The sequence below is a fragment of the Trachurus japonicus genome, chromosome 4 (genome assembly GCF_045865225.1).
Source record: "Trachurus japonicus isolate A0001 chromosome 4, Traja_1.0".
In the NCBI taxonomy this organism is placed as follows: domain Eukaryota; kingdom Metazoa; phylum Chordata; class Actinopteri; order Carangiformes; family Carangidae; genus Trachurus; species Trachurus japonicus.
The window spans coordinates 13,667,484-13,681,348 of record NC_140910.1 but is presented as its reverse complement, the minus strand read 5'-3'; the positions used below and the strand labels follow the sequence as shown (position 1 = coordinate 13,681,348).

Sequence of the window (13,865 nt, the reverse complement as noted above, 5' to 3'; positions counted from 1 at the left end):
TACAATGAAAGGTCCACTTCCTTTAGATAATGAGCCTCTTGTCTTGATGCAAGTGCTAGTCTCAACACAGTGCAGCCAATGCATCAAAAATAGGTAAAAATGAAAAGACAGGACTCGATCAAAAGAAATGGTTTTGAAGATTATCTGAAGGGTCATTCCAAAGTCTAGGAGTCAGGCTTTTTTTTATTCTGTTGTTCTCCTTCTGGAGAAAGAAAATGGCTTCACATTGCCCTCTGCTGGCCTTCAGTGGATCACACCAGACTACATGACATTTACACTCCCCAAACTCACTGTACATCAAGTTTTCGGTTTTTACTTTATAATCCAGGCGTAAATCTTACCCAAAGTAGACGGTCGGGGAGGAACTGCTGTGTTCTGGTTCCTGTCTAACAATAGGAAATGAGGCTGAGCTGCTGCTGGCTCGTCTCCACAGGATGTGGCCTGGCTGGGCAGGAGCCAAACCTCCTCTCCAACTTCAGATCCACACACTTAATGTCATGAAAGCCGTAGCAAAACAGAAAACTGCTTTGTTCACTGCCATATCCATGTAGTAAACTTGTAACGGTGAGGTACGGTATTAACGTATGACTTAATTTTTTCCAGCGGGGTTTACTTTTATAGTCGGTTTTTACACATATCAGAAAAGCCAAGGCACACATTGGTGTCAATGCTGCTGTTTTATTGCTTGGATCATAAAAATATTAAAGGTGGACTACCATTCAAATGTACACAAATACATGAGCAAGTTTATAATGTGGAGGAGACACAGAAAAAAAATTAAAAGGTGTGAAAAAAGGAGATAAATCAGATTACAAAAACACTGTCAAGCACTTGGGAGTCTAATTAGTTTTCCCTCAAGGCAAATTAGAGAAATTAATTTGAGTATTTCATCAGCAGTGTTTTCTATTATCAAAACAGCGAGAAGCCATTTAGTGCTCGTTCACCACAAACTTTGATCAATAGACCCTGGAAAGCCACAAAACTTGCATCAGACTTGAAAGTTATGTAATACTATCGAAGGATTAAAACAATACAAAGGCAGTTTAATAAGCGAGAATGGCAGTTTCCTCCAAACACAATCTGAGCCAAAATCGGTTCCTGTGCAAAGGTGAGATAGTTAAGCATTAACTTGCATCAGGATCTGAATGCCCCATGCCACAACTCGCACGCATGTTTGTGTGCACAGCGGAATCGTTGAACTTGTAGAACTGACATACAGCGCAGTGTGTTTACCCTCTATCACATCCAGACCAGACAGTAAACACCAGTCAGATCCTCACTGCGCTGTGCTGCCCCTGCAGCCAGTTTCTGTGAAGAACCATAATCTACAAATGAGGACCTCTGCAGCTTATTCTCGTGTGAATGCGTCCATGACTCAACAGTGACAGTAAAACTACAGACAAGAGTCAAGCAATGGCTTACACACTGTTTTGATGCTTCTCCCTTTGATAATTTCCCATGAAAGCAAACTTAAAAGCACAAACACTAGATGTTAAAATGCAACCATTTCTGAATTAAACCACAATGAAAGGCAAATTTATTCTGATAAAATACTTGTTTTCAAGAGCAAGAGCGCTTATTGTACGTTAATGTGTCCAGTCATAAATGCTCCCACATCGTTCAGAGAAAAGCTACTTGAAAGTCATCTTTCATCCAATTACAGTGACCCGAGGTTTGCACTGTAATCATCATGTAAAAAGCAGCTTCCTGTTGAATTACCCAGGAGCATTTATAGACAAGTGGAAAACAAGTCCTCCACTCACTTAAATTTGTCCCTTAACTTCAAACAAATTTGAGAATTAAAACAACTTTAGTGGAAAAACACAGACATAGAAACACACAACATCTCCTGTACATAATGATACCTCAACCACAAACTCTGACTGAACCAATCTCTCTGTTTCGCTTCATCTGACTACAGAGGCCCGGGGTTTAGTCTGTAGTCGTCACTAAGAAACATTGAGACATGAGTTCAGCTGAGATCATCTTTCAGAGTGCAGGAGAGTCAGGAGCCAATATTAGTGCAAGTTTAGAGGGGTTGTTGCAATATTTATCTACTTATAGACACTGATTGGTGTCCGATTAAACAAAATCCCTGATTAAAATGTTAATCCCCCTCTTTCTTCTCCCATCCCATTCTGTACCCCACTGAACTCAGAGATCCTTTTTTTTTTCTTCAGCTGGCTAGATGGCGACTACACGGCATTACGGCAACCACATGCCCTGACTTGAATCGACAATCTTCTTACTTCATCTTCTCCAGGAACGAACGCACTTCCATTGGGTCGTAGCCCCAAGGGCCCACCTTACCCTAGGGAACACAGAGCGAGGAATGTTAGAGATCATCCTTGGTTTTGTTAGAATCAGGAAGAACAAATCAAGACAAGATGTCAGTGTTTTTGTCATGATGCAAGAACATAGGTTCGACATCTCTGGCAGATCTAACATGAGCCTGGCTCCACGCCAAATACATGCAGGGTCTGTTCCTGTTATTGCTCAACACCCTACACCATAGCGTGAGTAGGCGACGCTGTTCCTACTTCTTGCATGTGAAGAGCAAAGAGTGTGGAGTGGAACGGATTTCCTGTTACTTTTGCTGGAAGTCAATCAATCAGGATCCCATTAAAAATCAATGTGCAGGTATTTGATTGCAAGGTATCAAATCTCACCTTGTAGACGACTTTCCCAGCCTGTAGCACGTAAAGCCTCTCAGGGAAAGCGCCGTATTTTATGGCGGTGACATCATTCATTTCATCCACAACCACCGGACACAGGGGATCCTTCTGAACCAGGATATGTGCTGCCGACAGTCTGTCCTCCAAGCTCCGGTGGCGGTTGATGTCAATGTTGTTGGTAAAGGCCCAACCATCTGAGACAGAGATACAGGGTGTGATTTCACTAGAATAACACTAAAGGCAGCAGTACAATAAATCATTTTTAATAGCTGTTGCATAAGTAGACTACATAAGCCTACTGCATCCAAAGCTTAAAGCAGTTTTCCAACAGTGAATGCAACCCAGACTATGGCACTATAATCACAGATCTATAGTTAAAGCAGAAGTAAGCGATCCGGTCGTTTTGGCTAACTTCCTGTCAGCCGATGGAGTTAGCAGTCCCCGCCCTCGTCCCTACGTCACCACATTCACGCGCATCCCATGGCTGCACACACAGAGAGGACCGCCCCTTTATGCCGTTCTCTCTCCTCATTGGATAAAGGTTGTAGGATACAAGGAAAGTTTTCTCCTCGGCTTACAGCAGAGCAGAGTGACTGACAGACCCGTGTTTCAGACCAAACACTCTATAAGTGATTGCTGTCGGAAAATATAACTATTTAAGACTTATATTAACACAAATATTTTCCGCTTACTTCTTCTTTAATTTCAATTTTGAACTCAGAGATTCAACATTTGATTTAGTTAAAGACTGTGTTATAGTTAAGAGGAAACATTTAATCAACATTATTTATTCTTGGGGTGTGAAATTACCCTGATGCATTTAAATATTCAATTACAGCACTTCAACAGGGATCAAGTGACAAAAGCACATGATATTTATAATAATTTAAGGGCAAAAGAAAAAGAAAAAATTTAACATTCATTTTCAAAATGTTCCATAGTTGTGCACTCTAGGGAAAGTCTTTGTAAATAAAGTTTGTTTTCTTTTCCTCTCACTGTAGAGGAAGCAGTGATTCTCCTCCACTGATGATAATAAATTCACCTGTTGAATGCGCCTCAGCGATGTAGACCACGAGAAAGTCAGCCACATCTCTGAAGTCCTTGACGAGTTGCTTGAACTCGTCAAGTTTGTACATAAACGGGGGTCAGGTGCAACTTCCAAAACTCAACACCAGAGGTCTGTTCCCTGCAAATAAAAGACAAACAAATGAACTAGAAATTAGATAGGCCTATACTAAGATCGAAAGACACAATTGCAAAGAATGAAAAGCATGAATCTGCACAACGCACCTTTCAAGTACTTGCAGACGCTGGTTTCATCTCCGTCCATGGTGACCACAGGTGAGTCGGGAGCTTCTTCTCCCACAAACGCCTCCTGACCCAGAGACAGCCACATGTGCAGGGAGGCGGTTCTGACGAACTTGAATGACTTAAAAGTCGGTCCCCAGTCTTCATACTTAAAGTTGGGATTCTGGGTCATGGTGATCTTTTCACCCATTTTGAGGATTTGCTTCTTAGTGAAGCTTGGTGAGATAAAATGCATAATCGTGATTATGATGTGGAGTGCCGCCATGTAGCAAAAGAGGCATGCTGTCGAGAAATACAGCAGCACTTTTTGCACAAACATGCTTGCTCCTTGATGGTGAAGTCCCGTTTCTCTCAGCGGTCCTCTCTTTCTGCAGACTGTCATTAGATTGTTGAACATGTCGGTTACCGCCCACTCGGCTCGTGTGTGATAAGAGCTGCCTTCACGGCCCCTCGGTGAGCTCAGTACTACTTTCTGAAACCGCGAAATACTTCGGTCGGGAAAGGTTGTGAAAGACAGTGAGGATGCGTTCAGTTTCATAGAGACACAAGTTTCCCTGGCAACGGTAAAATGGCATTTTATTTCCATGTAAAAAAAAAAAAAAAAAAAAAAATCAGCCCCATTTGTTGCCTTAGCACCCAGAGTCTCTCAAAAAAGTAGGAAAACCTAACCTGGTGCATTTAAGATCTTACACTACAGTAGTTTTAATGGGGATGAAAAAGGGTGTGTGTTAGAGAGGGTTAACAAAATCTAAGCACTTTTCCAAGACAAACATTGGGAGTGCAGTAAGTCTTTTTTTCCCTCTTCCATACCATGTTGTTGCATTTTCCAAGGTAGCTATACCTGTCTGGGCAGATTTTTTCAGCAGCATCATCACCATCAACCTCCACAAAACAGCAGTTGATGTGAAAATGAACACAGAGTTCTATGGGCGTGGTCCAGTGCATGAGTGCTGATACTTACTCTATATAATGATATGGCAGTAAGTGTTTAGGTTGTAAATGTAGTAAAAACCTAAATGACCCCAAAAGTTGGTTGTTGGTAGATTGATACAAGAGTCTGGGGATTCTGAAATTTTCTTCTGGACGAAACTAACATTGTGGGCTGATATGAGTCTAGGTTTTGTGGTCTGTGCTGAATGACTGTTTACTTTGTTGTGTGCTGGTTATTCACTTCTCATCACCATTTGAGAACAAAAAAGCTGGCACTTATGGCATATTCAAGTCGTATTGTAATACAGTGCTCATGTAATGTGTAGGCCTACTGACTATTGAAAACAAATGAAATAATGTAGGAGTCTCAAGCTTTGCAACTGCTTTTTCATAAATTACTTATCTCCAGTATGATTCAATTATTAATGGATCATCTTGTAGAAATTTGTGAACATTTTCTACATTTTTAAAACATTTAACATTTTCAAAATGCTGTTCAAGCTGCCTCATGCATGGTCATCATGGTCATTCATGGTGCAATGAATGCATTTTGCTTCCTGAATGAGTTTTATTCTCTGAATTAAAGAAATGTATATAAACGTACTGAGCTCTGAAGGAAGAGCATGGGAAGGGCTTACCTTTACTACAGTATGGTGAAAACATTCCTTTAAGGTTTCTTGTTCATGTTAACACAAACCAGTATCTGCCTGGAGGTACAGATTTGTCAGCTGCGCAGTTTTTCATGCTGCCAATCTCCGGATTGGCAGCATGAATCTCCTCAGTCACCAGATTCAAATCTGATGACTGCGGAGGTCAGTGAGTTACACTGAACTGAGCTCACTGTCATGATCATGAAACCAATTTGAGATGACTATACTTTGTGACATAGTGCATTCTCGTGCACATGGTTAGTAACTAACTTCAAATTGACTGTGGCATTAAAACCATGATTGCTTGGTGTAAATGACCCCAACAACCCCATGCTGTTGACAACTGACCCTATCATCTGCATGCCTCTGCAGAAAATGTGTTGCTTTCTAGCTCACCGCAGCTGCAAGAGAGATGTTATCTGAGTTACCATATAGTCTCTCTGTTGTTAACTGGAGACTGTTACACACGAAAGTCCCAGCCAGTGTATCAGAAATATTCAAACCAACTGGTCTACCGTGGTCAAAGTTGCTGAAATCCCATTTTAGTTCCCACTCATATTTGATATGAACATAAACTGAAGCTCCTGACCTGTATCTGCTGTATGATTTTATGCATTTCACCACATGATTGGCTGATTGGATAATTGCATGAATAAGCATGAGTTCCTGATTAAGTTTCTACATGTATTTTGTGTTAAGTTGAAGTGTTGGGCTTTTTCAAATTCAAAAACTAAAGACAAGAGAAGATTTGAATAACATTTCTTCATGTTTTGTGAAAGGCCGCTTTATCCGTGATGAACTTAAAGAATATGAGCCAACAGCCATTCATACTTTTTTTTTTTTTTCATTTTAGGTGGTTTCCATCGCATGTCTTCTGGTCCTCAATAGCAAGTAACTGTCTCACAGTTGGCAGGAAAGGTGTTATCAGTTTGATAAGAAAAGGGCGGCTCTGAAATTGGCTGCTTTACACAATATGAGGACCCATTTCTGAGTAGATTGAGAGCAGTCTATTACATTACCACCATGTTGTTGCTGCTATACCACTCTCTAGGACCTTGAAAAGTTCTGTTGTTGTTTACACTCCGTCCTTTTCATGTTATGACATTTCTAAATGTTGACCTAACCTGAGATAAAGTACTTAAATGCAAATTTGACTGCACCTAACTGCAACAATAAAAACAACAACAACAACAACAACAACAACAACAACAACAACAACAACAACAACAACAACTAAAGAACAACAATAAAGTTACTGACACCAAGCAGTGGCATACCATTAGGGCAATTAAAAGTTAAAATTAGACATTAATTAAGATGACATCTCAGAGCAGCTTTATGTCCCATAAAACTAGCATAAGGATCTGTTTCCTGTGTATACTGCCCACCTGTGGTGGCAGCAGGGTGTTGTCCCTTCAAGCTATAGCTTGATTTGAGGTTGTATACTTATCCATTGCTCCATGGTGATTATGCATCCATGTGATTATGATAGTCAAAGTGCACTGGTCAAACTGACTCTGCTGATGGTGTGGCGCGAGCAGCTGTGTGGTAACTACAAATCTGCAAAGAGGCAGAAGAAGCTGCAAGTGAAGTGGTCCTGGTCCAGGTCCAGTCTGAGGGTAATTTCCATGGATGATGTTGGTGCAAAAATTCATAGTAAGTTTGAGAGGTTTGGTTTGAGACATACAATTGTAACAGTAGTCCAACAGCTCATTTAAGAAATAGCTAGGTTGCTAAGTATGTTTGACTGTGGAGTAAGAGAGCGGACGGTGATGCCAGCAGCACGAGAGTTAGCTTGTCGCAGTTAGCACAGATAGCCTACCCCACATGGTGGTCGGCTTTCTAACAGACAGGTAGGTGATGGGTGAAGGAAAATGCAACATGCAAGAAAAGATATGTGAGAACATTCAAAAAATAATGTTTTATGAATCAGAAGGCCCGCAGAAAAGAAGTTAAAGTTTAACTGAAATGACACCATGATGGCTGCACCTGGTGAGCTTCAAGCCTACATTTTAACCTTTGGGCGCATGGCGTCTGTCCGACTACCCATTTCTCCGACCATACATTTCTTTATTTTTGCGTCATCAGTCCGACCTCCCACTTCTCCGACTTAAAGCAGATATCAGTGGAATGTTTTTGTTAATATAAGTCCTAAATAGTCCTATTTTCCGTCAGCAATCACTTACATGAAGTATTTCAGCCTAAACACGAGTCTCTCCGTCACTCTGCTCTGCTGTAACCCGAGGAGAAAATTTTCCTTGTGGGATACAAGTGTTATCCAATGAGGGGAGAGAACGGCATGAAGGGCTGTGTGTGCAGCCAAGGGATGCGCGTGAATGTGGTGACGTAGCACGAGGACCAATTGATGCCTGACAGGGCGGGGGCTGCTAACTCATGGTGCGTTCAAGGAAACTCGTACTTTGTGTTTTTCCTTCCTGTGAAGTCATACCAGTTCGATCTGGTACGAGTTCACGGGTCGGAAGTTACGAGTGGCCATTATAGGGAACTTTCACAGACAACAGGACGGTAAAAACACGAGCTACGGGTTACCTGGAACGCTACCAAGTCGTAGTTGTGACTTGAAGCTGTAACTTACGGTTTCAAAAGCCTGCCTTGAACACAGCATTAGCCGAAACGGCCGTGCCACTGATATCTGCTTTAAGTAGCCCTAACCCTTAACCTTACCCTAAACCTAACCTTAACACTGTAGAATGAGTAGTCGGAGAAATGAGCCGTCGGACTGATGTATGCTCCCCTTAACCTTTAACTCGTGGAGGCCGTTTTACTCAAACTGTCAGTTACTGTCACCATCATCACAAATAACTGTCTTTGAATCAGAATAATACTTGATTGGAGTCCAGAGCAGTAGTTTTAAACAAGTTTTGCTTCTTGTTTTTTGTCTTCTTGTCTTGTTTTTGCTGTTTTTATTAGGGAAATAATGGGTGTATGGACAAAAGGTTACAATGAGAGAGCATTTGTATTTGGGTCATTCCAGAATTGGAGGACATTTAAGGACTGAAACACCTCAAAATTTTACTATTTATTTGATCATTTTCTGCTATATATTTAAGAAATACAGGTAATTAATCATCAAATAATTATGTTTGGCCAGCTCAGGACTCAAAGTGACACTTTTTATTAGATATTTTATATATTGTGTGTGCTGCTTGGTGCAACCCTGTTACCAATACTCAGGAACCTGTAAAGGTATTATATAAGTATTTATCTATAAATATTTGCCAAAATACATAATAAATATAATCATACACACTACCAAAATGACAATAGGATAAACCCTCATGAGCTGATACAGTCATATAAGATAATTTTAAGATAAATTACACAGTAACAGGGTTGAAATTAGAGTAACAGGGTTGAACAAAGTAACAGGGTTGAATAGATTCATTACTTTTGATTGTAGATTATGACATAAATCGCAACCCTGTTACTCTGGAGTAACAGGGTTGCAAGTAACAGGGTTGCAAATCAATGCTTATGTCAGCTGTTTAGCAGAAGAAAGATGCTAGCTATGGAATGTAATGTTACTGTAAGGTTGAGAACCAAACTTAGTTATTTAAAGGAAACAAAGAAAACTTTGAAAATATTTTGCCTTATTCTGGTAATATGAGTAACAGGGTTGCACTGGTTAGAGTGACGCACTCAATCAGGGCAGACGAAATATGAAAAATATTGAAAAAATAGAAGAGAGGATCTTACTTTGTGTCTACCATGCTATTATCTAACAGTTTGATAATACAAATTTATTTTGTGTCATGTGTCTCATACTTCTTTTTTCTTCTTCTTCTCTGCTAAAAAGGTTTTGGGTAACAGGGTTGCGTGGATGTTGTGGGAACAAACTTTAGTGCAAAATTACTTTCATTTAAAATATGTTTATGATTAAACTAAGTGTTTTTACACTTACAAAAGACATAAATCAACAAAATCATACAAAAAAAACTAAAATTTTAAACTTATTTTAACCGGTTTATTTGACATGCATGTTGGCCATTAAGAGGGTGGGACAAGAGAAAAAGGCCATTTTAGGGGGTGCTTAGAGTTATTTTGTATTTTAAATAATATTTTGGAACCAGTTTTTGTATAACTATATTTATATTTTGTCTCAGAGTAATTATAATTTTCACCACAAATGCAAGTTTTGGAATTTCATGCATGATTTATTGAAAATGAATGGGTGGGACATGAAATGTCCTCCAATTCTGGAATGACCCATTTACGTAACTTCAACAACCAGTACCAACTTGAGTGCTCCTTCTCTCTTCTTATCTGGGAAAATCTGATCATCTCATTTCCAACAGCACTTAAATGCAACATCAGCCCCAGTGATTCTTGTCACGCATTTCCGCTTTCGTCCAGCCACATGTACGATTGAACCGACAGGCAGACCCGGTCCCACTGTTCCCACCGCGCTGATAAACTCGCTGGACAGGTTGCTCCACTCGGTCATTGTTGACGCATACTAACAACCAGCGGACCCGCCGTCGCCCCCTGGTTCAACTGTGACCCAGTTAGGACCGTGAGGCGTTCACGGTCACAGCCACACGATGGCGCTGCGGAACAGCATTTCCCAAATACAAGCTCTGCTCCTCATGACCAACTCTTCTCTGAGGACTGGGTCAAGAAAAAAAAATGTAATTCAGGGTCGTGGATTTTAGGAGACTGTTTGTTTGTTTGTTTATTTATTTATTTATTTATTTATTTATTTATTTATTAATTAATTAATTAATTTATTTATTAATTATTTGTTTATTTAGGTTATTTATTTACTCTCTTTTTTCCCCAACTTCATATTGATCTGTCCCAAGAGATGCATTTTATACCTTAACAAGATTTTGTATAATTATTTATTGATCATCACCATCATTCTCATTATCATGAGCCGTTGTTTACTTACTTAAAAAAGTCAGTCAAACCATATATATAATTCAGATTGAACCATAGACTGTATAAAAAAGATTGAACACAGTGCCACTATTGAATTTGTCTTGTTTTTAATTTTTTTTTTTACTAAGCAATTCATTTTACGTTTTCATTCAGGTTTCTGGAAGAGCTATGGAGGTTAAATAGCCAAAATAAACCCATGCTTTCTGCTCTTTTTTTATGAAGTAGCCTACATAGAAAATTATACATTGCAAACCACTAACATAAAACAAAAAAAACAAAAAAAAACTTAGCTGTCGTTTGATTACATTGCACTGTTGTGGCGTTATAGTCTCGCGATCATTTATGAGCGAGGATATCAGTGTGATAACTCACTGTATTAAAGTTTGAACACCACCGATGTCCAATTAGCCTACCTGTTGTTCTCCACTTTGACATCCACTCTGTGTACGACTCGTATTAATCTACATGTCACCCGTGACCGGCTGCACTGTGGCTGAGAGCACACGGGGTTGTATCCTACTACGCACATGCAGCACCTCGCAAACTTTACATCCAAGCTCAGATTTACAGGCGGCTTGATCCAGATCTTTATCCTCCCACAGAGACACGGACGCGGTCTTCATTGGTGCTCCCGAGTCCTGCGGAGCAGCGGAGCTATCGGGTGTCAATCTCAGAGAGAGAGAGAGAGAGGAAGAGAGAAAGAGAGAGAGAAGAGGAGGGAGACGCATGGGATGCTGATGACTTCTCCTCAGTACTGAGAGGATGCTATCGATCAGGCTCGCCAGTGTTTCCACCTCCAGTTTGATAAACATGCTGATGTGCGCAATTAGACGTCTCTTGTCTGGTTCAAGCTCATCGGGCAAGGTAGGTGCTGCCAAATCCAACCAAAGCTTTTTCATGTATTTATTTATTTTTTGTTTATGTTCATTCTTCCTGTTCAAACGAACACATCCTTATCATCGTCTGTGTAGCTTTGTCGATATGATTTCTTAACCCCCCCCCCCCCCGCCCCCATCTCTTCTCTTGCGCGCAGGTAATGTGAGCGGCGCCTATAGGCTACACACACACTTGCATGGGCAAGCCGAGGCATCAATGCAGAACTCCTCAGCGCTGTTCGGGATGGTCAGCCACTGTCAGACCCCAACTTTCGCGGACTTCACCGGCATGACTCTCTCCGTGTACGGCAGCAAGGCGGACATCTGTGCGCGACGAGCCGGGAGCGGAGGCTTTGGATCTCAGCTTTGCCGGAGCCCCAGTGACACCGCGACTCACATGACCTGCTCCAGCCCCAAGCGGCTCGGCGCGTCCGAGCAGAAAGCTGCGCATCTGTCAGCCAAAACCCCGCGCTCCTGCTTCTCTCTCCAGCCCATGCAAGGTAGGCCGTGTGTGTGTGTGTGTGAGAGAGTAATTGACGCTATCGAGGTGGTTATACAGAGTTGGTCAAATCTCCGGATTAATTACCATAACATTTGATGTAGTCATTTTATTGTCCTTAGCTATAAAATCAAACCATGAGGAGAACAACAACAGCACATCCAGTCAAACAGCAGCTGTCTCACTCTTGCCAATTATCAGTTTCCAGGTTATTTGAGATGTAATGATTTTTTTTAAAAAGCCATCATCTTGATGAAATTCTTCTGCTTCCACATGGCTCCTCTCTGAGCATCCTTTGATACAGCTATAGTGCATTTGTGCTGAGAGCCCTGTTTTCCAGTTGTGGATTAGGTCTCGCTAATTAAACCCAGAACTCACTTGGATCCTCAGCCAATTCATAAATTACCACCACAATCAAAGTGTCTATTGCACATGAAGGCAGTGATGTGCAGTATGTGGAGGAACTGCTGAGCAAATGTGCATTTCCTGCGGATGTTAACAAGGCATGACAGCCTTTAGTTCATGGGAGGATTAGTGTGATATTGGCTCATTTAGGGTAGACCATTGAAAGCTTTTGACAGTCTGAAACAATACTGTCATGAATGAATTGGCAAATATTTATCCTCCAATTTAGCTCCTAATTAAAAATAATACTAAAGTGACATTTCAAATTGCCGTGCTCTAGTTTACTCTCTTAAATCTCAGTCAGTGCCTTTAGGAAAAAAAATAGAAAAAAATAGAATAAACTTTGACATGGGCTCATCAGTGAAAGCGAAAACTTTACAACAACAATTACATAGATGAAATGAGCAGTGTCATATACAGATAGCATCCAGAGTGGAAACTGGGCTCTTGGGTCTCTGTGGAAGCCTGCTCCATCCTGTTTAGACAGAGTGTTGTTGTGAGAGGGCGGAGGTAATTACAGCCCCATCCTAAATTATGATTAGACGGAACAGACTTTTATATTAGCAATCATCCTTGCAGCAAGAAGAGGATCAACGGATTTGATTATTGTTTCTTCTGGCTAAACACAAACCATATGTCTGCCGAATGTGTCTCTCAGCATTTATGAGTTCTCTTGGAGCACAGTTGTGCCCTCAGCCCTCCATCCCCAGCATCCTCGTACCAGAATGAATCGTCTCATTGTCTCGGCAGCGCTTTTGAACTCGCTTCCCGTAAATTGTGGGAATGCAAGATGTGTTATGTGTTTGTGGATTATGTTGTGCAGATTAATGCTGAAGCAGACGCATACATGTCCGTTTGTTTTGCTCTGACTCATTGAGGCAGCTGAGTGATATTTTTAATAGCTTCAGTATCTTGTGGGTTTTGTGAATTAAAATAGTTTTCTGGAGAGCAAACAGAAAAAAAGCCCTTATTGATTCAGCGAAATGTGTTTCATGATTTGGCAGGACTTTATTGTCACATATTTTTGGAGTTATATTTGAGTAATAAAAAGTTTCATTGGACTTGACTTGTTCTGCTATTGTTGCTGTCTGTATCCTATATGAATACGCGCCGCCTTCCAGGCATTTCCATGTTGTTTTATCGTCTCTTTTGCTGAGCATGGAGTATGAAAGTGATCTCAGTACTCATCAGTCTTTTGTATCATGCCTCATTTCAGGCTGATCGTATTACACACTCCCATTTGGGGACAGAGCTGGAGTTTAAACTGCATTCTCAACCATTACTTTAGATTTATACCGAGAAGAATCTCTGAACAAACACAGACGGTAATATTTATCCTGAGGGAAGTGAGACAGTAGGGAGAAGAACTTACCTCAGACGGGAGATTTTCTGACCTCGAACATGTTCGCTGTGATTGCAAAATGTGAACGATTACTAAGTGATAAAATATTGTGCTCTGCTGATGTTTCATCTTATCTTCACATTAGGGTTTTTTTCCAGGGAAGCTGCAAAAAGTACCGAGATGAATTGAGAGACATTTGCATTCAGAGCTGCTTTGCTGTTTTTTTTTTTAATTGAATAGGTAATTTATTTAATGTAATGTTTGTTTACAAGTGTTTAA

General features: G+C 40.7%; 2 protein-coding genes across 3 annotated transcripts in view; one reads left to right on the top strand and one right to left on the bottom strand.

Annotated features, from left to right (window-relative positions):
- Positions 1–1,567: 1,567 nt before the first annotated feature.
- On the bottom strand, positions 1,568–4,357 carry dio1 (iodothyronine deiodinase 1). The gene is made up of 4 exons (XM_085774109.1): positions 3,966–4,357; positions 3,718–3,861; positions 2,670–2,869; positions 1,568–2,311 (listed from the first exon to the last, which is right to left on the bottom strand). Exons 1-4 carry the CDS (start codon positions 4,300–4,302, stop codon positions 2,246–2,248), a joined length of 747 nt encoding a protein of 248 aa, XP_085630235.1. The 5' UTR covers positions 4,303–4,357; the 3' UTR covers positions 1,568–2,245.
- A 6,780-nt stretch (positions 4,358–11,137) lies between these two features.
- The window catches only part of glis1b (GLIS family zinc finger 1b), a 68,466-nt gene continuing 65,738 nt past the window's right edge, over positions 11,138–13,865 (top strand). Inside the window, exons 1-2 of one of the 2 annotated variants that reach the window (XM_085774102.1) lie at positions 11,138–11,329; positions 11,499–11,840. In XM_085774102.1, coding sequence (XP_085630228.1) covers positions 11,558–11,840 — 283 coding nt within the window. In that variant the 5' untranslated portion in view covers positions 11,138–11,329; positions 11,499–11,557. The remainder of the gene's footprint in view (positions 11,330–11,498; positions 11,841–13,865) is intronic. The other variant, XM_085774103.1, reaches the window with a different exon arrangement.